Raw genomic sequence first — 23,989 nt, 5'->3', positions numbered from 1 at the left:
GCTGGATACATCTTCTTTGCACTTACCTCAAACTGCCTCTCTCTTTCTCCAGAACAGTGTACCCCTGAGGGTGGGGAAAAGCCCTTATGCCAATAACACAGCACTGCGTAGAAATGAGAGAAAGGGCTTTTAAACGGCCCTTATTCCCAAAGAACATCAAGGGGATGCAGTTTGTGTCGGACTCTGGGAATGAAGAAGGCAGTATAGGTCTGGTCTACTGCGGAGGCCTGAAGGAAGGACGAGATCAAGGAGCAGGGATGGGAACTGACCTACTGGTTAAGACTAGAGGTGTCTCTACATCAGTACAGAACACTGCACACTGGCGAGGGCTCCTGATGACTCCTCATTACAGAGGCTGCCTCTGCACGTGCAAAAGGCCCAGTTCCTCAAAGGCATTTGGGCACAGGGCCAGGGCAATGAGGTACTTCTCAAGGCTAACCACGTTGCCTTCACTGAAAAAAAAATAATAAACCCCACCAAAACCACCTTACAGATAGCGTGGAGTTCAGATACTCCCTAGGGAGCCAGAGCAATAGAAATGCAACAGGAAGACAGCTTCCCATCCCTGCCATTAGTGAATACCAAACAGAGAAAAATGTAAGAAGCCCACAGGGATATGTTGTCTTCAGTCCTGTCAGTCATGGATGTGACAGCTGGGACCTTTAAAGACTGTCAAAGGAGGGAAACCAAGGCACTCCAAATGCCAAGTCTGTCAGCGGCATAATTAACATGTCATGTACGGTTTGCTCAGAAATGCAGCGCTTACTGCATCTCCAACTACCAGACTATCAAAAATGCTGCTCGGCTGGTAATTCCTGCACCTTGCAATAGTGTCTAAGTTACTGCAAAGCCAAGAAAAAGGCAAACTGTAGTGTTTGGGAAGACAGAAACCAGTTTGCAGCCCATGGGGAAAGGCAAGCTAACCTCCCACAGGGGCTGTTGGTACTCCTGGTCCAGAGGACCGTCTCTGGAAACATGTACCCAGTCGCATTCTTAGAAAAGCACATCTGTTTCACATGGGCAAAACACCTGAAACAAAAAGGATGGAGACAAATTCTGCAGGGAATTCATAAGCCAAGACAGGTCTGGGGACCTAAGCAGCTGGAGCATGCTCCCCACTAACCTGCAAGAACCAATTTGAGGCAGGTGGCATCAAGTACCAGGTAAAAGGGAAAATTTCCTCCATCTCTGGCAGTGTACCTTGGGCAAACTTACAGACATAAAGTGACAACCGATGGAAAGAAAAATCCCATGTTGTGAAAGCCAGCCCACACAGAGGGGCATGGCAATTCTCTCTCTCGGCAGACAAAAATGGATGTGCATGGTTTAGTGCAGGAGGGTCCTAGTATAGGTAAGATACTTGGGGCAACCTAGATGAATGCTCAGGTTGAGCAAAATCTAAGTTTTTGTTTAAAAAAAAATGTAGATCTGTAGCCATCATGACTGACCAACACGACCAGGCCAAGGACAGCACCTGAATCCACTGAGAGCCTCAGAACAACAAGTCAAGTATACCTGAGCAAATCTGCTATCGCACTACTTCGAAGTACAGTATTGCTGCCAGCTCTTCCACAGCTCATCTCAGACAGATAGGGAAGTCACAGGAAAGGGAAACTCAGAGGGTGAGGTCCAGGTGTTACTGTAAGGAACAATGGACTTGTAAGGACAGGGTGAGACACAGGGAAAGAAGAGAAAAAGCAGGCATGTGAAAAAGAAAAAAAGAGCTTCAGCAGTGGTTAAGTCTGGTAAAACAGCAAATTTTTACTGAGTGTGACAATTAGCGATGAAGACATACAAGAAAGTTTTACCTATAGACTGGCAGAATTTAAAATCATAATCATATAAAAATAATCTATTTCTGCACAATAAATATATCACTTCCCCTCCTCTTTCAGGTTGACTTAAAATGATGCAACTTAAGGATATCTTACAAACAACAAAGAATCTTAGTTAAGAAAATATTTATAAAGGAAGTTTTCCTTGCAAATTCCTATTTCTGAACAAGTGATCTGGAAAAAAAACCCACAAAACTCTTCAATGATACCACTGATTCGTTAAATTTAGAGGATGTGTAGTCCAATTCTTGTCTCAACATCATTTTCTTATCTCAACAAACAGAAAAGACAGCAGCCCTGTGGTCATCCCATTGGTTCCATCAAACAAGGACAGCTTTATCAGGAGTTCCTACATCAGAACAAGGAGAAAAAACAAAGCAGAATGAAGAATTGAGATGGACACCTTTTACTCCTGATTGTTGAAACGGAGTTTCTGAGCCATGCAAAGATCTCTCGCCACACTGATCAGATGGCACTGAAGACAGGAGATAGTACTATCTGAACACATGCTCAAAATGCTTTGGAGAGAAATAGTTACATCCAAGCTGCAGGAGGTTCTTGCTGATTCTTGCAGAGATTATAAGCAGCTGTGTGAATGAGCATAGAGACAGGACACATTTGGCTAGATCAGTTTTTGTTAAGACCCATCAGTGGCACAGGAAAGGAATAGAATTGCCCTTATAATGAGAAAATGGTCTCATTTGCAGCTCTGTGATAAGTAGTATATATCATGAATCTTCGATTCCTTGTGCTTAGGCTGTTACTGCAGCTCCTCTGTTATGGCATTAACATACCATTTCTCCACAGCTCCTACTTATCTCAAACGGTCTCTGCTACAAACAGGTTTTTCACCCCTGGCCTCTGAAATTTCTTGAATTATCTGATAAGGGAAAGTTTCAGCCATGATCACAGCAGGCCCAGGATTCTGCCCAGATGTTATAATAAAATATGGGTCAACTGTGCTATATGCAGTAGTGTGAAGTACGGTAAGGGTTTTACTGAAGGGTCTTTAGAGAGACCTATAAAAGTTGAGCACAGCTTCATCATTCAGGAGAAGCACACTCATATCATGCAATCAAAATCATCAAAAGTGATTTCACAGAAAGGGCTATGTATTTTTAAAAAGTTCTATTTCACTAAGGTCTAGCAACAGGCAAAAAACATGGATATTTAAGAAAGTAAGACAGCAACACATTTTAAAAAAACAACAGTAATAATGAACACACACTAGCTTGTATTTTCAAAGCATTTTACAAAAACATGAATTAATTAAGCCTCACAACACCCTTGTGAGATAGTTAAGTATTATTAGTCCCATTTTAGAGACAGGGAAACAGGCATGGAGAGAGTATGACCTGCTCACCACCACACATGTCAAATCCAGGAACAGAACGCCAGATTTTCCAGTTTTCTGCCACATGTGGTCTGACCTCTTAAAAAGATGCTGGTCTTTAAATGACATTTGTTTCCTCTCATCCCTTTTAAGACACCCAACCTTCTTTCAGTCTGACATGAAAAGGTACCCGCAAGAGCTATTCATGATAAACAAGTGGAATTAGGAAAGAACATTTTTTTATAGACTGTGCATTGCTGCAAGCTGTTTAAGAAAAGACTTGACACGGGTCCTTCCACACTGCCAGAGTCAGAGTGTTGCTTCCCATCAGGCAACTGCCACCAGGAAACTCACTGAGGTCTATCTGCAATGCTGATACAGCTCAGAATCTGCAAAAAAAGAAAGGTAAGGTTTCTTTGCCACTTCCAAACATGGAATCTCTGTCTGGCAGGGAGTCTTCTCTGAGAAGAACTCATATGAATACAACTGCACTGAAAGCAAAGAGAGACTTTTATCAGGAGACTCTCAAAGTGCAGCCAAGGGCACAGATGTATTTGTCAGAAAACCTGGAAATGTTCCTATATTGTGCTCTGTGTCAAGAGAGATAGTCTGGAGGCATCAGACATCCTGGGGGTTAGAAAATAACTTTCCATAGTCACTTTGAGAAGACAAGTTCCCTTAGCATATCACTCTTGCACTGAACCAGGCAGTGACAATACTAGGATTAAAAATTCCAAACCCCCTGAAAATTCAAGTCAACAGATTTAACTCTATAAAAACACCAAATCTGGCAGATCTACTGCTGCCTGTTTGCAAACCCAGGCCCAGGTGTTAGTGGAGACATAGAAATAAAAACAGTCCTTCCACCTTCAGTTACATATATCCATTAGACACTATCTAGAGTCCAGGAAGCTAGTTTCACGACAGCTCAATCTGAAGATCTTCCCCATACTTTCGGATCAGCTTCATGTGGTTATGGTCCACTGACCACTGCTCTGGGAGGTGCTTGGGCTGCATGCTGTCCAAGAAATGCTGCCGCCAGCGTCTCTCCAACTGCATAAGGGAGCGCAGGCCTCCTTTAGCAAAACACTGCACCACCTTCAGTCCATGTGGCATGTAGCTCTCATTGCAGATCCTGCCAGGACACAAGCAGAGTTTATTTTCACACAAACCCACTGTCAGGCTCTAGACCTGTCTCCAATGAACAGCAAGACACTGAAGATGCTTTCAACTGCAGAGTTTAATTACAGACACACGGTAAGCTAACCAAGAGGGAGAGTTTTAAGCTTTGCTTCAACGCCAGACTGTTTTCTGGAACACAGTCACACTGGGAAGCTGGTTTCTTTGAACTGAGAAAGTGTTCTTTTATAGCAATGCTAAACAAAGCTCTCAAGGTCCATTACAAGCTCCTCAGGAGACAGATTGCAAATTTCTCAAGGCAAGAACTATATGACACTCCAGAGTCCTGATCCTGCCACTGAATTCCCTGTCTGGATAGGTTCTAACATTGGCACATTACAAACAACAGTGAGCATAACAAGGAGAAAATACTGACTTCCTGCAGACAGAGACCAGATACTAGTTAAGAAAAGATATTTGGGGAGGCTTTGAGAAAGAGGAGGAAGAGGATTTCTGATATGATTGTCTTTCAGTCTCCCTCCCTGATTTGTCCTTTAAAAGAAGTATAAAATAGCGGAGGAGAAGACAGAGAGCAAGAACCGAACGAGATTGCTAGAAAAGAAAGGGAAAGAGGGGAAGAAACAAGAGCTGCAGTTCACAGACCACTGCTGGGTTGAGGGGAGAAGAGGGTAAACAAAACCAAAAACACAGTAAGAAATGCAGAGTGTGCTTGTCTGCTTAGAGCCTTAAGCTACAGCACAAACAATTAGCTTCTTCCTATCCTTGCTTTCTAGTTAAATGTATCAAAGTACTATGAATCCAGACTCTGCAGGCTTATACAAGTGATAAAGTTATGCTTTTAGAGACTCATTTTTCCTGTGCAGATGAACTCCTAGTAGTCTCAAATTCAGACACTCCTTAACTTGACACCATTATTTCAGGGAAGATACCTCAATATCCCAAGGACACCAGCAAGAGGTTTTGTCTTATTTTCACTAAAAGGCTTTGGGAGGGGAGGGAAATCAGCATGTGTGATCCTCAGCTCTGCAAATCCTGCTGAATTTTCTTTTATTTTGCTACAGTACTATTGACCCAAGGCTCTGTGCATAAACAACTTTTTGTTGAACTTATATGCCAACATAAATGACTAAAACGCTACATCTACTGTTGGGCTTGTTATACCTGGTTTCCAGACCAGCTGCTTCCTGAAGCATCTCTGGGGTGACTACCTCTGTGTTAAAGAAGTCCTTGATGCTTTGCAGAAGTTCTGCCCTTCGGGAGTCAGGCAGGCTGTCTGCATTCAGCAGGGCTCGGGCCCCCGAGCGCACTTGCCTGCGTAGAGGATCCTCCAGCAGACGCACGCCTTCCTCAGAGCCGATGGGAGCACCAAACTCCTCAGCCAGCTGCTGCTTGAGATGGTTGTCATAGTAATTGGAGATGGCATGGCAGGACGTGCAGAGTAGGAGCACATCATGGGAATTGTGGTCCTTCATCTGGATAGGAAAGTGTCTTCGGTATTCGTGAGGAACAATGTTCTTCCTAGGGAAGACAAACCAGCCAGCTCATTACATTTGCCTGGAGCTGCTACTCCGCAGTTCCTCCTCTTCCTGGCCCACAAAGCGTCAACTAATACTAAAAGTCCAGGAAAACAAAGATCACCAGGGTCAGGACCCTCAATGCAGCAACAGGTTCTGCAACTTCTTTTTATTTGTACTTCTCTCTACAGGTTTGCTGCGTTCCTCTTTTTTTTTCCCCGTCTAAAAATTCATTGCTTCCATTTAAAAAAACATAAAGTGATTCATACTGTAACAAAAAAATAAAGCAATGCACTATGAGAAGCATACCTCTCAAACAGTAGCAGCTGTGAAGACAAAAATCTCACCCTTTGTGACCTCATGGGTTTTAGGCTCACCTAAACCTTTCAAAAATACAAGGATTAAGTAGTGGAAGGAATAGTACAACTATTTTCAGAAGGAGATGCCATCAGAACAGTGTGTGTTGGCATACTGCTGCCCCCTGTCATTCAAACTGCAGCACATACACATTCCATACGCTTTGTTCTCTGCAAGGGCTGACACCTCCTGCCTCTGTAAGAGGAAATGCTGGCCTGTTCAGTGTCAAACTTACCCAGAAACATATGACTACAGAGCATTCAAATAGCGGTAGCCCATCCAGGCTGTGAACAAGCATGATGTTTCAGGCCACTAACCATGCTTCCGGATGCCAAACTAGATGCAGACCTCAGTCCTGTTTTAAAAGATGGATTTTCCTCCTATACCACTAAACAACTCACCGGATATAGGACTCTCGCTTGCCACATACAACACACAGGTTCTCTTTGACTGTCAGGTAATAATCAACTTGAGACTCAGGACGTCCTGAAGGCTCAAACCGCAGCTTCACAACAAATGGGTCTGTGCTAACTAGCTCTGAAAGGGTAAAGGCAAATAGAGAACATTCAAGACAAATTTGCATTTGAAAGCTAAAATAACGATCCTAAAACATAGGATTCATCCTAGTGAATCCCCAACAGTATTTCCAATAAGAAAGGATACAAAAAAATTAATGCCCAGTTACGTAAGAAACAAGGCAAAACAAACAAACAAGCAAGCTGTATTTCAAATACCGACAGGAAAATTGGTATGCTTACCTCCGATCCCCTTGTCCAGATACCACTGAGCCTTCTTGCGATCACAAGTGCACAGGGGCTGTCCATCTGGAGCATGCAGGAAGCAGTTGTCATACAGTGGAGATTTTCTATGAAATAAGGGCAGCATCACAGCGACTATAATAGCATGCCAAAAAGACAGAGTTCTCTATAGCCATGTGTTCCACACTGCAACTCATGCAGCCTCCTCCAAATCACAGAAGTGCCCCTAAACACACACTTAAAGCTGCCGAGCACTACAAAGGCTGCTGCTAACAGAACATCTGAAAGCAGAACATCTGAAAACTTACCTGGGGTTCACCAACTGACTGTAAGATATCTTTGCTCTCCTGCTGCCAATAGAATTGTAACTCTGAATCCCAGTTTTCAAGAGATGCCACCAATGATGACAGCATTTTCAAAAAAAAATTACATTAGAAAGCAAAAGAGAATTGAAGTCAAGAAGGACAATGAGCTAAGAGTAAGCTAAAAGAGAGTGTCAATTTACAGGCAAGGCAGTTTCAAGGATCAGTTGCCTAAGCCCATACTTTAATGTTTTATTAAGATGACTTTTCTAAAACTTAGTGTAAACAGCAAGTACTTCATTCATCCAAGAGAAATGCTGTAAAAAGGCTCCTGCAGCACTGGGAACCCAAACACACGAGTCCATGGGAACAACAAAGCTGAGCTGAGGCCCTCTGAAACACAGGCACCTGACCTTAGTCAGTAGCAAGAAGTCGTGCTTGAGTAGTCTCTGGTGGTTTGTGGCAGTGTGTGGAAGGGCTCTGTTTTGCAGGAAACATTTCATTACTCTGCCAACCTCCTTCAAACAAAACTCAAGAGCAGAGCAGGCTCAGCTCAAGGAGCACCTGGGAGGAACTGGCCAGAGATACAGACATGTCACAATATGCTGTGGAAAAGCTTCCTTTCTTCTTCCCAGCAAGATCGTATAAATAAATACTCAGAAGAGCTCTACCAGCTAAAAAGGTTGATTCACAGGCTATGTAATCTGACACAAGGATTTCTTCTGAGGTCCATGGGGTGAAAAAAATCCAACAAAACAATAATGATACAGGAGGTCTCCTTCCACTGAGCATCAGCAGTTCAGCTGCTTTGAATAATTCCCAACTCTAAATGAATAAACATTAAAACTAAACAGGCTTATAGAAAGGAAGAGTGGAAAAGGACTTTTGAAACTGCATCCAGTCTTATTACAGACCAGAGCCATGCTGCTGGAGATACTGTAAAGAAGAGTTAGCCTATAGATCTCTCATGAAGTCAAGCACCATTAAAAACAATAAAAAAATAAACAAATGTGGGGAGATCTCAATTTAGCTTGGAATGCAATTTTGCTTAAATTTTAATTCTCCCATGAGGGGCAGTCCTTCTGTTTTGTATGACACAAGCTCCAACTGAAAAAAAAAAAAAAATCTGGAGGGACTTGCTGTGTACAACACAATACCATTAATGACTGCTAATGAAATCAATATTATTGACTGCATTGTAATGTCTCCTCTGCCAATCCAATAAACTTGAAAAGGAGAAAATAAATACTAAAATGACTAGTTTTCTTTCTAAATGGTAATCAGACAATTTTAGTTCCTACATCCAGTGATAAATTTTTAGATTGTATCCAAACAAAAACAAGCATATTGGCTCTCCACATCTTCTACTGCATTGAACTTAAAGAGACTTCTCCAGCTTGTTTTAATTTAAAAACAACTGAATTCTCATTAGCAAAAAGCTGTAAGAATTTAGGATTTGCTCCACAAAATCACCTGCGGGACAGGGATCCTGGATCCAGCAACAGCTGCCTCTGCAAGGCCAAAGTAGTACCGTTTCCTCCTCTCTCTCCCTGGCCAACACAGAAGCACAGTGCTTTGATGCTGCCACAGACTGTTCCTTCCTGTGCCCTCTGGCACCTCACATAACGTGTCTCACCCCTCCTAACCTCAGCTTTCAGCTCTGCTCTGTACCTGACATCTCTGTGGCAGCACAGTACAAACAGCAGTCCACGAGGCAGATCCCACTGAAAGGACAAGCTCTATGCAGTTGCCACCTTTTCCCTGGAGGAGACAGGGCATAGCTGTTCGGGCAGTAAATGCCACCCAAACAGCCAACCGCCTCCTGCTGGGACTCTGCTCTCCAGCTAATGCCTCCACAGGAGAAGGAAGGTCAAAAGCTGAAGACAACCCCTCAACCTGCTCATGACCTAGTAAAGATCCAAGTGCTGCCCCCGCTTTCAATACCACCTAGAGGGAAATGAGGAAAACAGAAACAGGATCTGGCTTCCATGACTGTTAGGTCCTGTGTTTCCTTTCCTAGCTCATACTATCCACTTTGTTTAATGAATAGAGCATGAGGCATCATTCAAAGTTTTCCATCTGTGGTGCAAAGAGTAAAATGTGCTCATAGACTTACCGTGCAGAATATCCCACACCCAGAGGCTTTCGCTTCTGCCTCCGTGGATCTCTCACTTGCTGACTGCCAGAGGACTGGCTATTCACTGAAGATTTCCGATTCTTTGTTTTCTGAGGGGAGCGTCCCTCTCCACTCTTCTCCTCTCCTGTGCTGCCACTCCTTCTTCCTCTAAATGGGATATCCACCAAGCCCCTGCATTTACCCAGCACGTTTTCCCAAGCAGCGGCAGAGTTTTCACCTTCAGATGTAGCAGGGAGGCTGGTAAATCCCAGCAAATGGAAGAACAGAGCCACTGAGACCTGGGCATCCCTAGCAGCATATAGAACCTGCAGAAAAACGTAGACATCGAGATACTGACAAACAGCAAACACTCCCAAACATTATCAGTCTTTAACAGTTGGTACAGTAAAGCAAGAAGCTGGATATATTTCCTTTTGAAGTTCACACAAAGTTCTGGCAGTTGAGTGACACTTCCGTAACATCACCGCAACCCACATTTTTAGGGTCAGTCAGACTTGAAATACTCACGGGTGCCCCCAGGAACTGCAAAGGACTGAAAAAAATTCAGGTCAGCCAGGCGTTAAACACCCTCCTGCCCCACCAAGCCCTCTCTAACTAATAAAAAGCTCCCTTTTGACATACTGTCTACAAATATTCAGTGTGGTTATTTACCCTGTCACTCCCTCTACTGGTCACTGATTTTGTAGACATCTGCAGCATGACTGTAAAGGAAGCGAGCAATCAGAGAAACCATAACGGTCTAAAGATGGTCAACAAGGTTTCCAGGGTGTCTCTCTAATATTGCACTCACTGCTACAGATTGGAGGAAAGAAAGTAATAAAAAGGTGAGGGTTTGGGTGCACAAACACTTCTTCAAGGGATCTTCCCTTACAGATCTTTCAGGACTAAAGGAAAACAAGGATCAAGAACGCAGGGAGAACAGCACAAAAATATCTGCACTGAAAAGGAGGGAAATGCAGGCACAGAGTCTGAAATTAACTTCAGACCACAGTCACACATAAGGTTTTGAGGCAGAACTCAAAGGCTCAGATCTCCCTGTTGTAATGCCTCTTCTCTACTAATAAGGTTGCTTTTCCTCCCAAAACACTAAGTTGAAGTGGAGGACCCACCTGATCTTGGGTCAGTTCTTCTGCCTCCCAGTTGCTGCAACGCACATGAGGAGACTTGTCAAGTGGGCAGTTCAGGACGTTTTCAGCTAAAGATTTCAGGCTAAGGCAGTTGTGAAGTAGATCCTTCCTTCAGTTTAACAAAGAAAGTGGAACAAACATATTAAAAATTAAACTATACACCCATGCAAATTCAGATGGCCTCATACCACCCTGAACCTGCCAAAACATAGTGCACATGATGCATGACTCCCACTCAAACAGCATACAGTTGCCTGTCAGCTTTACAGACCCTCTCCCTCCCTGCCGCTAGAATGTCCTTTCCAGTAATTTAGTAATTATCTAGTGCCTGCAATAGGCAAAACAGGCAAGGCTGGGAGTTGGTAACATTTAAGGCTGAAGCGTTTGGCTCTGCACTACCTACTTCTGAACTAAACAGACCTATGATAGAGTGATGGACCGCCTGCCCCAGGGATTCATGAGGAGCATGAGAGCCAGGAATGACTCAGAGGAATCCTGGCTACTAGTGACAAGAAGTCCATCCTCAGTGCTAAAAAGGCACCATCAGGTCAGCAGTCCCATGCCCCAGATCACTAACAACACACCCAGACATATATATACTTTATGTGAAGAATACTCCCAAGTAAAACATTTTATTTTAGGAAGAATGAAGGATGAGAAAATGGCATCATAATTGTAACCTTTCAATGGAAGCATTGTTATTAAGAGAAAAAATTAGACCTGGTTTATTTAGTCATTTTTCAAGAAATCCTGTAATTCAACAGTTCCACTTACATGCCCTGGCACATTTTACTCTATACTTCTAGGCAGTGTATTCTAACATCTGTTGACATGGTGATCACTCTCATTACATTACGTCACTGTGCCTCAACTTCTTAAAAGCTGAAGCATGATACTCAGAAAAGTCCCTAAGGGTACTGCATGGGAAGACTAACAGACACAATTAGCATATGAAATCTTCATGAAGATTTCAATTCCATTAAGACCATAAAATAGAAGCATGACATGTTCTTAGGCTGCAGCTGTCAATGCCCATCCTCTAAAACCACACTGAAAACTCCAAACCTACCTGCCTGGTATCATTCAGCATATGCAAACTGCTTTTAAAATATTTCCAACTTAAATGATGCCTCAAACAGAGCTGCCTCTGTCTTCAGACACTCACCGCTGTCTCATGGCTAAATACCGGAGATCCACGCTCCCTTTGACTGGAAGACCATAATCATGAAGTAACTTGCAAGCATCTTCCCAGCATCCTACCCCAACTTTCAACACAGCACTATCTGCCATGATGTCCAACAAAGTCTTTGGGATAGTCTGTCCACTGGAAACTAGCCTGGGCAACCGAACAAGAATGCAGAGGCCACTGGAAGAAGCCATCTGTAGGAGGGATACAGGATTCGCTTTTCCCTCCACAGATACCTGAAATACAGACAAAAATCAGAGTCTGGGTTACAGTGTTATTAGCAGTACTGGAGCCAGAACAAGTTGCAAAAGAGGCCACTGAAGACAGGAAATACCTATCAGTTTATACAGTCAAGTATTGTCACGTCTCAAATTTTACTGCAAATTATGTGATCTGTTTCACAGTATTACTGTCCCCAAGCTACTTCTTGCCACACTCCTACAAGAGAAACTTTTCCCCTTTCACCCTTCCTCCTCATAGCTGAGCTGATGGAAGAAATCAGACACATTTCTCAATCCACATCAGCAGAAAGCCACCCACTACATAACTGTTTATGGCAAACACATTAACTGTGGCTTATACTAATGACTGTGGGGTGAATAAATTTCCAGCCAAAATAATGGCAAAGCCAGGCTTTATAAATGACTCAAAGCTTGTTTTGAGAGTTCACACAGGCAAATGTACAAGCGGAAGAGGAACTTTGCTTTCTGGTAGTCCCAGTGAGTTATATCTACATATTGGTATTATCATCCTTTTGGGATTTATTATTCTTAAGAAATTGTTTCTTAAGATGTACCTGGATTTAAAATAACGTAAACCCAAGCTACTTCTAGTAAATCACCTTTAGAGAGATATTATACAAAACACATAATGCTATATTTAGCCATACAATTATCACTACGTTTAGTATAGTCAACTTATCACAGGAGTTCAATAAACTAATACAACTAGTGAATTAAAAACTTACAGTCAGCACACTTAAACGTGATAAGTGAAAAGTAGCAGCTACTTTACTGCCGTCATGACAGACAATCACACAGGCAGTTTCAATAGTCAGTCCTGTTGTATCCATTTAAGAAAAGGAATCACTCCACCCTCAATGATTTCCCATTGCAATTTGCAGTCTAAAGGAGGTGCTTCTTGATCACTCACCCACTCACAATCAATTCCAAGTACTGGCCACTTCTCCAGCTCCTTCTTCAGCAAAGGTTCAACACGATCCCACTCCTCCTGCTCTGAAACTATCACTATGTCTGCACCAAGGGTCCTCTCTACCCAGGAAAAGGTGGGAGATCTGAAGAAGGAAAGCACCTCCTTATCCTCTGCCTTAATCAGTTTCTCATCTCCTGAGTTTGTAACTGCTTCCTCTTGCTGACTACTACAGCATGCTTTTCCTTTCCGACGCTGGGTTGCTTTCCACAAAACCAGGCCCCCCACTGCAACACCCAGCAGGGTCGCCAACGTAATCGTCACTGCTGTTTGCTTGGGCATTTTTTTTTATCCCCCTTTTCCCCCCTTCGCTTTACCCACTCAAAACGGCATTGTAGGATTTTATCATGGCCTGCAAAGAAAAATGAGAGAGGTGGAAATTAAAGACAACTTAATGAAATGTGTTAAGAGGTATTAAATACACCCACTGGTATCATAACGAGGTTCTAGTCACAACTCATGATCCTGACAGAAAAAGGAGCGGGTCCCACTTTGATAGACTGGGGGTCAGGGGACAGACTGCTGCAGTGGTGGACTGGGCAGTAATGGGAGCCTGAATGCTGCTGTTGATCACACCACCAAAGACCTTAAAGGGAATCCATTGATTTACACTGGTGCAACTGGATGCTTCCAGAAACTCTGAGATTCCAAAAATAAACTACCCAGGGCTTATATCAACACTTTTTAGCTCAGTTTGGAACCAGATCAACCTAAACAAGGATAAGACAAAATTACTGCAGAATAAGCATGTCCATTCACGCATTAGTAAGTAACAGGCATTGTCCATTACATTCACATCCATACTAAGGTCAAATGGCTCGTCAGGCATTGAAAAGCCCTAAAGAAGCAGCATCCGTTTATAACGCTGCTTTCCCTCTATCATGCAACAGCTTAGCTCCCCTCCAGTAAACTGAAATCAGTCCTGCCCCTGCACCCCCATCTCCCCAACCCACCGCGTTACTCTCAAAGGTCTGCCCTCGCACGCTCTTTGGCACAAGCAGAAGCAGCGGCGTGGGTGCCACTACGGCCCTGCGCAACCGCTAACGGCGTTCAGCGCGCCGACACCTGCCCCAACGCTTGTGAAACGACAGGTTCGTTTACTCTCACGTCTTAAACTGAGCGAGAAGACGGAAAGCAAGGAGGGTCACCGGCACCTGCGGCCTCTCTCCCCGGTGCAAGAGCTGCTACCGCTGTGGGAACCGGGGGAGGCAGGTGCGGACCGCGGCCCTGCGACCCCGGGCAGCCCGCTTCTGCGGATCCCGACAAACCGCCCCTGCTCAGCCCCAGCGCGGGCCGAGGAGGCCCAGGCCGCCCGCCACGGGGCCGAGGGCGACGCGCGGGGGCAGGCCGGGGACGGGCCCGGGCCCGGGCCCGGGCGCCGCAGGCCTCCCCCGGGGAGAGCAGGGCGCGCTGCTCTGGGCCGCCCCGCAGGCCCGGCGGGACGGGGGCAGGTAGGGGCGGGCCGCAGCTCCCCTCAGCACCAGGGCGAAGGCGCTGCCCGTTTTAGGCTCCGCCGGGAAGAGGCCCGGGCGCCGCCCCCGCGGGGAGCGAGCAGGCAGGCAGGCAGGCAGTGTACGAGGGCCCGGCCGGGGAGGCCGCGGGCCCACCGGCCTGCGCGGCCGGGGCACCTACCGGCGCGGCCCGCCCCCGGGATGCGCGCAGCAACCTCTCCCCTCCCTTCCCAGCCCCTGCCGCGCCTCCGCCCGGCCCACGGGCGCCCCGGCGGGAAGCTCGCCCGCCCGCTACCTGCGTCTCCGCAGAACGGTCGATCTCCGGCAGCGGGAACCCCCCCGCCGGGTAGTCGCCGCGCACACCGGGAGGCTTAGAGTGCCGGACGCTTCCTTCCTCTTTCCCGGCAGCGCGAGTGGGCGATGGGCGCCGCCATGTTGTACGGCACCTGCCGGCCGGGCGGCTGAGGTGGGGGCGCGGCGGCTCTCGGTACCGGCCCGGCCTGCGGGCTGCCGGACCCGCCACCGCCGCGGTCACTTAGGGCCCCCGGTCGTACCCGCGGAGTGCCCGTGGGGTTGTCTCGCCGCTCCCGGGCCGAGAACCGCGTGTGGGGCGAGCACGGCTGAGCCCCTGAGCAGGCGTTAGCGTCCCTTCAACCGGGGAATACCGCCTCAAAAATAATGCCGTGGCACCAGACATACTGAAAAGCGAGCTCTTTCTAGGAGACTTTTGAAGTGTGCTGCTTGCAGCGAGGAAGGCCTGACGAGCAAGCCGTCGCTGGGTGCGGGAAGCCACCCACAGCCAGAGAGCACCGTGAGGCGGACGGGCGAAACGAAGTCCTGCGGGGCGGGCAGCGGGGCTGCCTGCGAGGGGCAGCGGGGCTGCCCGCCTCCTCCTCGGGCAGGAGCGGGAGCCCTGCGGGGCAGCCGGGGCCCTCCGCGCCGGGGACGCGAAGCGGGAGGCAGGGAACGGAAGGCGAAGAACAAAGGCGGACCGGAAAGTCAAAAGCAAATAAAGCAAATCGTAGCCACCGCCAAAGCGGCAAGCTGGAAGAAAACGAAAAGGGACAAACCAAGTGAAAAGGATTAGGAGTTTAACAGAGGAAAAATTATGGCAAGGCTCGTGTGCGGGGAAGAAGTATGAACATTAGAACCGTGACACCACAACGCACGGACAATGAGTATACAGCCAGCTGCCACGTTCAGGGTTATCATCATCAAGTCTCGAGGCCAAGCAAAAAGCAGACAAGTTCCCAGCCCAAATTCCACTGCAGCTGAAAAGGATCTCAGCACCCAATTTCTTCCAAGTCCTTTGCAATTCCCAATATTTCCCAGTTTTGGTGCTGTTAGAATCCCAGCTAGCTGCATCTTTTTGAAGGAGACCCTGAAACCACAGGAAATACTGCTTTAAATTGCTTTGACAATTTGAGAGTCAGAGTCAAATTTCATTTTAACTTTGCCACTTGTAATCATCAGGGTAGGAGGATCTCCCTAGCAGAGACTTGGCATTCAGCAGATTGTCTGAGGGGTGCAAAAAAGCAGCTAATGGCTATCATCACAGAAAATCTCTACAAAACCAGTATTTTTTCTGTTGAATGCTCACCTCCCCACCCACCCCTCCCTTCTTTTTTTTTTTTTTTAAAACTCAGGAATGAGGTAGGGACCAATAGACAGTAAACAAGGAACACAGCTGGTTTCCTGAAGAACGCTTCTCTGAGCAAATAAGGCTCTCTCCCTGTCAGAAATAAGATGACCAGGCCATTAAAGCTTAAACAGCTGCTTGTTCTAAGGACCTGGTCTAAGCCAGCATGGTACCATAATGTCAGGTCTCGCTCGTGGTGGGGTCACATCTGGAAAGTTTGTTTTCCATTGACTTGTGTCTGTATTTTGAACGTACAAATGCTTCATACCTGAGTTACCTGTAAAATAAGTCTTTCTGCAAAGACCCTCGATCTTGCTCTACAGTGAAGAAATTTTTATCCATTTTTATATTTATCCACTGGGTGTTACAAACCATTGCAATCTCACACACTGCAGTAACTCACACATCTTGTCTCTGGTTCATTCTTCTCTACGGGGCAGGTCTGCATCTCCCTTACAGTCACAACCCGGCCACAGCTTCTCCATCCATCCCCTACGATCCGATGCACCAGGCACAACTGACCAGTTGAAATGGAGGTCACCGAGCAGGAGCCAGCGCTACTCCGAAGCTCATCACATGGCTCATGCTCAGGAGAAAAGTGTATCATCACATGCATGCTCAGGAGAAAAAGCTGGAGGGGTCTGGCTATAACCAAGTTCCCACAGTGGGATGGACATGTTCTCCCCCCTTCTCTCCCTCACCTGCCACCCCACCCTCATTCCCCTCTTACCGCCACCCCAGTCAATGTATAATGCTTTGTTTTACATGGACATTGTAATCTAGCATAAACCTGGATAGCCACTTGGAAGAGTAGTCCCACATTTCCTGTTCAACCTGATTGACTGCTTGCTCCCTGCTCCCGCACCAGCATTTCTGTAATGACGGGGTCAGAGAATCAGGGAACTGATCCAGCTGTAACCTAGTTCACAGAAAAAAAATTTAACATCTGGGGACACGACAGGCTTATTTCAAGGCTCAAGTGACTCAAAGGAGACCCACAAAGCCGATGTGGCTGGGGTCCAGGATCCATCTGCCCTGTTACAGGGTAGGCAAGGCATTCTTAAGAGAACTCTATCAGAGCTCAAGATGAGTTCAGAATAGTAACCAAATCTGAACAAATCTGCAAAGTTTGTTCGTAGCTGGACCCATTTGTAATAAACTGTCATCCACCCAGAAATCTGAAATAGACCAGTTTTTCCTTTTACAAATTGTTTATTTTAGTTCCTAAGGTAATAGGAGCTTAAGTTTAAAGTTATAAAAGAGAGAAAAACAATAGAATACCCCAGCATTTATTACACACTGGAAGTCTCACAGAGGATGCTATATAATGAACCCCCAAGCCTAGCTTTTCTACAATAACAGGATTGTATCCTTGGCTGCATTTAAAGCCTTTATTTTTCATGGCATCACTGACATGAACAGTCCTGTAAACCACTAGTCTCTTTAACAGTTTGTCTTCCTACCTACATAGCCATTTATTCAAGTATAAAGGTTAAATTAAAAATAAATGAAAGCAACTGATGCTTGAGTGCACTCTGGCAAAGAAACAAGTTCCCAAAGTCTGATGGGGACATTGCTGCAAATGAGAAGGTAACCAAGTGAGTAAATACCAACTGCTGGCCTAGCCTTACTTATGAGAAATCTGCTGCAGCAAGTAACTGGAAGCCTTTACATGGTAAACAGCAAGATTTACTTTTCTTTCTGTCTCTGCAGCCTGATCCGACATCTCTGCAGAGGTCTCTGTCAAAAGACTCATTTTTAGCCTGATTTCCTAAGGAAAGAAGGCTTATGCAATTACACTGTCTGTTGGTGTTTCTGCCTGTGGGTCCCCTTTCTTTCCCCCCTTTCCTTGCCAAAAAAGCATGTTTAAGCCATTGCCCAATTCCATCTAAATTTGTACAAAGGTAACTTCTGTGAAATATAAAGCCAAATTGATGAAACAGATCCTAATAAAGCTGTCACTGATAAAATGGCAAGCATGTGCAGACACTGCTTAATATACATATGAGAATCCACACAGCAGTGCTACATCAGGACAAGTCCATAGGAAACCAGGCTTGTTCTGCTGATCACAGAAAAAAAATTATTTTTATAATCACATTAGCTCATCCTTCAACAGGGAGAAGACTAGGGTAAATGACTTGATGTTCAAAAGAAAAATCAATGATCGTGGAATATCAAAGGGATGAGGCTCCAGTCAAGGCTTAAATTGCTGTTAGCAGACAATGAGCAGAGAGCTGCATGTAGTCCCCAGTAGCTCATTAATAACACTATTTGGGGCCTCATCCCAAGCTACAGAAGAAAGCCCAACTCGCATTTGAACTCCTAATGTGATTTATCTTCCTCATGTCAATGCTAGTAACCACATGACTACATACTCAAACAAGTAATTTTGAGCAAGGTTTGTTTTAACAGGGCTGATACCAGGGAGGCAGCAGGACCGTTTCTTTCATCAAAAAGTCAGAATGAGATCGGTTTCAATCAACTGTGAAGCCACATCCTAAAGGTGGAGTTTCACACTGCAACAGGTTGGATAGAAGGTTTAGCTCCTGCTGAAAAGGCAATTCTGCTTCCCCCTTTTACCTGTAGGCATTCTTCTACTGCCTCACTTTTGCAAACACTGGTGCCAGTTTGATTCAAGGAATTAAGTGAGCAGAAAGCTAGCACAGCAAAAAACCAGAGTTTTCTTCTGGTTTAACTCCTTGAACTAGCTCACCATAGAGCCAGATCTCAGTGAAACCACATCCTAAGCCAAAAGATGAATCAGCGGTAACTCACTGCAAGGATCTGCCAGAGTTTGCAGGTTTTGCAAAGAATCTGAAAAAATTGCTCTCAGAGGTGTGAGCTGCCAAATTGATCCCATGAGTATGAGTTGTATTAACATTGCTCATCATCAACATATTTCTTCATTAATTGCCAACTCTTTCATTGCTTATGTAGGAACAGAGAGGAATTTCACAATTCCATTTCTTGAAGAGCTGCTTAACTTGCCCCAGTGGTTCAGTTCCAGAAGGCAAACTAAGTTGGCCTTGCAGTTCATGGCTGCTAAGAAGGTGACATCCCCCATCTCCCAAAACTCCACTTTCAGCTGGGCACTCCCAACTAGCCTGTGCTGATTTTGGCACTCACTGGGACATTTCCGTGAGCCGAATGAGCTCAGTAAAATGGCAGACAAGCAGGTCCAACAAGTAGCAGCATCAGCACAAGGAAAGGGACAGAACACGCAGCCACGAAGAATAAAGCCACCTTTCAGTGGCCACAAGTCATTAGATTGGCTCAGCTGCATGTTAAAGTGACATCTTTAGCTGAACAGCCCCAAGGGGAGACATTTGAGAGAACAATGCTTGTTCTTCCCACCTTTCTGGTCCGTGAAATTAGTAAGCAAAAGGAGAAAAGCCCAGAAGCCATCTAATTTCCACTAGAGGGAATAAATTTGACAAGCAAAATTATTTTTAAAAAGTGATATGGCTAAAGTATGACATAGGCTCCTTGGTTTACCCTATGTTTACCCTTTTTGTTTCTATTTCCCCTCAAAAATAAAAAGATGGTATAAATAAACAAATTAATAAAAGGCTTGACTCAGCCCCACTTTCCTCTCTAATAACTGCTTTCTCTCTTTTTGACTTCTAGACTCACTCCATAGACATCTAACTATCAGTGTCCAGACTTCTCTGTTTCCACTCTGGATTAACCACAGCCATTCAAAGGTTCAACAGAGCTCAAAAAAATTTATTTAAACTTCATCCTCTCTGACCTGATATAATCAACCATGCTTCCCTTAAAATCTTTTCTTTTTACCTATTTAAGCCTTCCTTCCAAGTGTTCTTTGACAGACTCTCCGAGTGCTGTATCCTTGGTCTTCTCCTTTTACCCTCCCACGTTATCTCTGAGTTATCTCATCTGAAATACAGATTTAACTAACATCTCTCTGCAGATGATTTACAGATCTGCTCCTTTCTCCAGAGCTATTTCCCTCTATTCAAACTCAAATTATAGCCTCTTCTCTCTTCTGTGGATGACTAGCAGGAAGTTAAAGCTCAGCAAAGCTGGAACATGGTTCCTTCTCTTCCCTGAAAGCCCTCTTATTACCTTCTCTGAGCGTATCTGTGGATAACATCACCAGTCTACCTGCCACTCAAGCTTGTATGTCAACTGTCAGCTCTGACTGAAACCTCTTTGTAGATCCTAGCAGCCAGGGTACATCTAAATTTTCAACTTCTTCTATACGGCATCTCTAAGACAAAGTCCTTTGATCCATCCGTGCAACTAAGATCCTTGTTTAGGTCTCTTGCTTCCGTACCTAGACTGCCCCAATACCTCTCCCTCCAGCATTAACCAATGCAGCTTGTAACACAACAGCCATCAACTGCTGTAAATGCCATGATCTGACAATAAAGCTCACTGTAGGCCTCCTATTAATGATCAAATACACCACAGTCATCAAATGGAAACCACTAATGCAATTTAACTCATTCTGCCAATTCAAATTTGTTCAGAAAAAATGTTGAAAGGATAATTTTGTACCAGCAGACATTAAAACCAGATCAGGCATTATCAGTCCTTCCAGAGGCAGAACAAAAACTCTGTAGCATGGGCAGAAACTAATGTGAGAGCAATGTGAGACCATGGCCATACCTGATCCAGATCAATTTAGTACTGCTGGGAGACTGGGCTCTGCACAGCCCTGGAATTAGCAACTCTGAAACCGCAACCCAAGATTGTTTACATAGATCATTACTCTGGCCACATCTCTGTTTGAGGCATTCTGCTAGTTCCTTCTTCTGTATTGCATCAAACGTTATTTAGTCATCTTTGTGTCCAAAAGCATCTACAGAAAGTCACCAGCCTGTTCATCATCTCCCATTTCCTTTCCAGTTGACTCCTCCCCTCTATTGCCCACTTGTTGAAATTCCAATCAAAACATTTTTTGTGCTTTATTTCATGCTGCTTCTGAGGCATGGAGGAGACTATAAACATCCTACAGAATTAAGCTGCTCAAGCAGTGCGTACAAACAGACCCCAACTTACTCTGCCCATTGAGTCTGGCCAGGCTCAATCCAGTTTGGTCTGTGACATTCAAACAGTCTCAGTACAGCACCCCACGAGCTAACACGTCCAACAGAACAGTAACTTGTTGAAGTCCAATCAGTTTGACTAAGTACCACCTATACCTCAATTCCATTCCAAGATGCAGAAGGTTCCTATTAAAGTAGAAAAAGATGCTTCATTGATGCTACTTCAGCACGACTCAGACCAATAGTGTATGTGTTTTGAAGAGACTACAGCACTCTAGCATTATTAACACAGCAACATATTATTTCCAAAGGAAAATGTTACCAGTGCAGGTCATGATAATTTCCTTAGGTGTTACATTCAAAATTAATTCAAACAAAGGAATTGGAGAGTGAAAAGAATGCTTACCAACACTTTCTTTTTTTTTTAACCTGTATGGTCATGTGAGAGAGTATTGCATTTAGCAGAACAGATTGGCAGTCTTCTATTATTTTTCTTTCAAATTCTGACAACATGATACCTTCTTTCTGACTGCTTACAACTGTGATTTAAAAAAACCCCTCAGTTAAATAATTTCTGAAAATCCTAGCACTGGGGGTTTAGGAAATAATTTTATTTCTATTTTTTCCATGTAAGTACACAGCTTTCCTAGAGACTGGATCCAGAACATGGACAAAAAGCACCAGAGATTTTATTGTGTTGCAATTCAGATGAAAGGCTCCTACGCCTATTTATTTCAATACAGAAACCAAAGATATCCAACCTGAGCAGTACCTTAGGAAACAGGAAAAAACAAACCACATGTTCAAGGCCAGATTGGATGGGGCTTTGAGCAACCTGACCTTGTGGACGGTATCCCTGCCGATGGCAGCGGGGTTGGAACCAGATGATCTTTAAGGTCCCTTCCAACCCAAACCATTCTACGACTGCATGATTCCCTAATGCATTTCTGGAAGATCTCAGATCGTATGGTGCTGTGAGCTATACAAAAATTATAGAGAATGGAATACAAACTGATGGACTCAGTTTAGAGTCTCTAGGTAGAAAAATGTAATGCCACTTACCTATGTTGGGAATTCAACGTGAGCAACAGTTTCTGATATAATTGTAGTGACACAAAATTTCATGGCATGCAAGCAAAAGAGCTATAAAATATGATTTATACCAGTGCAATTTACCTGTGTCTGAAGTTAAGGTAATAAACACAAATCATGATGGACAGGGTCTTTGCCTCTCTATACTGAGGCTTGCTAGACCTGTTAAATAGCAATAGTTGGCCATCAGCAACTGTTAACTGGAAAAAAAAAAAATCTTCATATAGCTCAGATTCAGAAGAGATTAACTGTTCTTCGTTTTCACTTCAATATTAACGTTGTTATCATTCTAACAGAAAACTGTTAACAGAGTGTGTCTGGATATTCCTCTCAAATTATTATTATACCTGTAACTAAGTTCTGATATTTATACCTATTGATATCACATATAGAAAAAAGTTATATAAAAAGTTGAAATGTAAGAAATGTTCTATATTTTGTATCCATTTTCTTACTTTTTCTCTGATTAGAAGGAAAAGTTTGTTATTTTCTTTTGTTGTATGTTAAAAGTAAGGCTATAGCGTTGTCAACTAAAAAGCATAGTTAATAGGACTTCATGTTCTTTCTATAATCTTAACCAAGAAGAATCCCAAAGCACTTAACTGACTTTCTATAATGACATAATTTCAATTTCTACTGAAAAGCTGTCACTGGAACACAGCAGCAGTCTAACAGTACTCAGTAACGTTGCCATACCACAGTTTATGTCAGAAGCCTTTGTTTGTTTGTTTGTCTTAATGTTTGGAGACTCCTAATTCCCAGCAGGTACAATTCCACACAAAGAAGGCCAGGACTGTCACGCTAATTCCTCACCTTCTGAAAACTCTATCTTCCCTAGGTACTGTTGCCAGTTCACCTGTGCCTGTGGGGGAATACAGGCCTGAAAGTTTCAAGCTGCAGGTCTGGGAGTGCTCACCTTGCGCGCAGGAGTATACAGTCAGACGCTGCAAGGTGGGACTGGGGGCTCCGCACTGCACCTCACGGACATTACTCTTCGTATGACACTCCTGCTATCTTACATGGCATCGGATGTTACATGTGAGGGACAGGGCCCTGTGAAAGACAAAAAAAGATTTTTCCCCCACAAACACACAGGTTAGGGTGTCGTAAAACAGCGAAGGACAACACAGAGCAGTTCCACCTGTTTAGCCAGCTGCCTTTTAGGGTTTTGTTGATACTGAAGGGTAAGAGAAGAAAATTCATCTGCATTTCCATCAGTCCTCTGGGGCTGCAGAGAGGTCTACTTACTCATTTGAGAAGGGGCAACCCTCCTATTTTCAGTGTTGCTCAGGTAGGAGCAGGAGAGAGCAAGCAATAAAACCTCGGAGAGCCGCGTAAAAACTCTCTTAAAGAAAAAAAAATTCAAGAAAATTCTAAAGGCATAATTTTTGGAAGTCCCGCAGAAATCACTCAGCGTTCACGGAGGACAAACCCCACCGCAAACCCTACGCGCCTGGGTTATTTGTTTCCTCATCCTCCCTCCGGCGAGTTGTCCGCAGGACCCCGCGGGACACCCCTCGCACCCCGCGGCGGGCCGGCTGTGGCCCCACAGAGCTCCCTTCTTCCCCTTCCCCTCAGGTCGGGGACGACGCCCGCTCGCGGCAGCGCCCGCCGGCCGCGGGGCCGTTGGCGGCAGCAAGCCCCTCAGGCGGGCCGGGCCGCCCCTCAGGCAGCGCAACGCGGCCGCGAGCAGCGGCGGCAGCAAACGTCCTCCCGCAGGTCCTCGGAGTGGCGAATTTATCCGTCCCCCCCCGCGCCGTTCCAGGAGCGAGTTAAAAAGCGGCGGCGGCGGCGCGACGTTAAAGCCGGGCCGGGAGGCGCGGGCTGCAGCTGAGGATCAGCTGCTGAGGGGAGCGGGGAGGAGCCAGCGGGATCAGGAAGCGGCGGAGTGTCT

The 23,989-nt window shown here is 45.0% G+C and overlaps 1 protein-coding gene across 10 annotated transcripts; it reads right to left on the bottom strand.

Moving 5' to 3' along the window:
- Nucleotides 1–1,741: 1,741 nt before the first annotated feature.
- Nucleotides 1,742–23,945, bottom strand: EXD2 (exonuclease 3'-5' domain containing 2). Of its 10 annotated transcripts, none has more exons than XM_069784209.1 (11): nucleotides 23,253–23,945; nucleotides 22,180–23,148; nucleotides 21,017–21,189; nucleotides 12,842–13,250; nucleotides 11,669–11,925; nucleotides 10,486–10,612; nucleotides 9,356–9,681; nucleotides 6,938–7,044; nucleotides 6,581–6,716; nucleotides 5,470–5,826; nucleotides 1,742–4,303 (listed from the first exon to the last, which is right to left on the bottom strand). In XM_069784209.1, exons 4-11 carry the CDS (start codon nucleotides 13,178–13,180, stop codon nucleotides 4,087–4,089), a joined length of 1,866 nt encoding a protein of 621 aa, XP_069640310.1. In that variant the 5' UTR covers nucleotides 13,181–13,250; nucleotides 21,017–21,189; nucleotides 22,180–23,148; nucleotides 23,253–23,945; the 3' UTR covers nucleotides 1,742–4,086. The 10 variants fall into 10 exon arrangements, with proteins under 10 accessions (XP_069640310.1, XP_069640312.1, XP_069640309.1 ...); XM_069784211.1 differs by lacking the exon at nucleotides 21,017–21,189 and having other exon boundaries at nucleotides 12,842–12,983; nucleotides 22,180–22,295; nucleotides 23,012–23,148; nucleotides 23,253–23,633; XM_069784208.1 differs by lacking the exons at nucleotides 22,180–23,148; nucleotides 23,253–23,945 and having other exon boundaries at nucleotides 21,017–21,516.
- Nucleotides 23,946–23,989: the final 44 nt, after the last annotated feature.

This window comes from Haliaeetus albicilla, chromosome 5 (assembly GCF_947461875.1).
Source record: "Haliaeetus albicilla chromosome 5, bHalAlb1.1, whole genome shotgun sequence".
Taxonomy (NCBI): Eukaryota; Metazoa; Chordata; class Aves; order Accipitriformes; family Accipitridae; genus Haliaeetus; species Haliaeetus albicilla.
The sequence above is the reverse complement of the archived record's forward strand: the minus strand, read 5'-3'. Positions and strand labels throughout refer to the sequence as shown.

Excerpts from the sequence above, each read along its gene's own strand:
- EXD2 (XM_069784209.1), bottom strand. The coding sequence starts at position 13,180 with ATGCCCAAGCAAACAGCAGTGACGATTACGTTGGCGACCCTGCTGGGT. Across the intron at positions 11,926-12,841 it reads TTGGAATTGATTGTGAGTGG|GTATCTGTGGAGGGAAAAGC; the intron begins GTGAGTGATCAA and ends TCTGTATTTCAG. Across the intron at positions 7,045-9,355 it reads GGTGTGGGATATTCTGCACG|AAAATCTCCACTGTATGACA; the intron begins GTAAGTCTATGA and ends CTTATTTCATAG.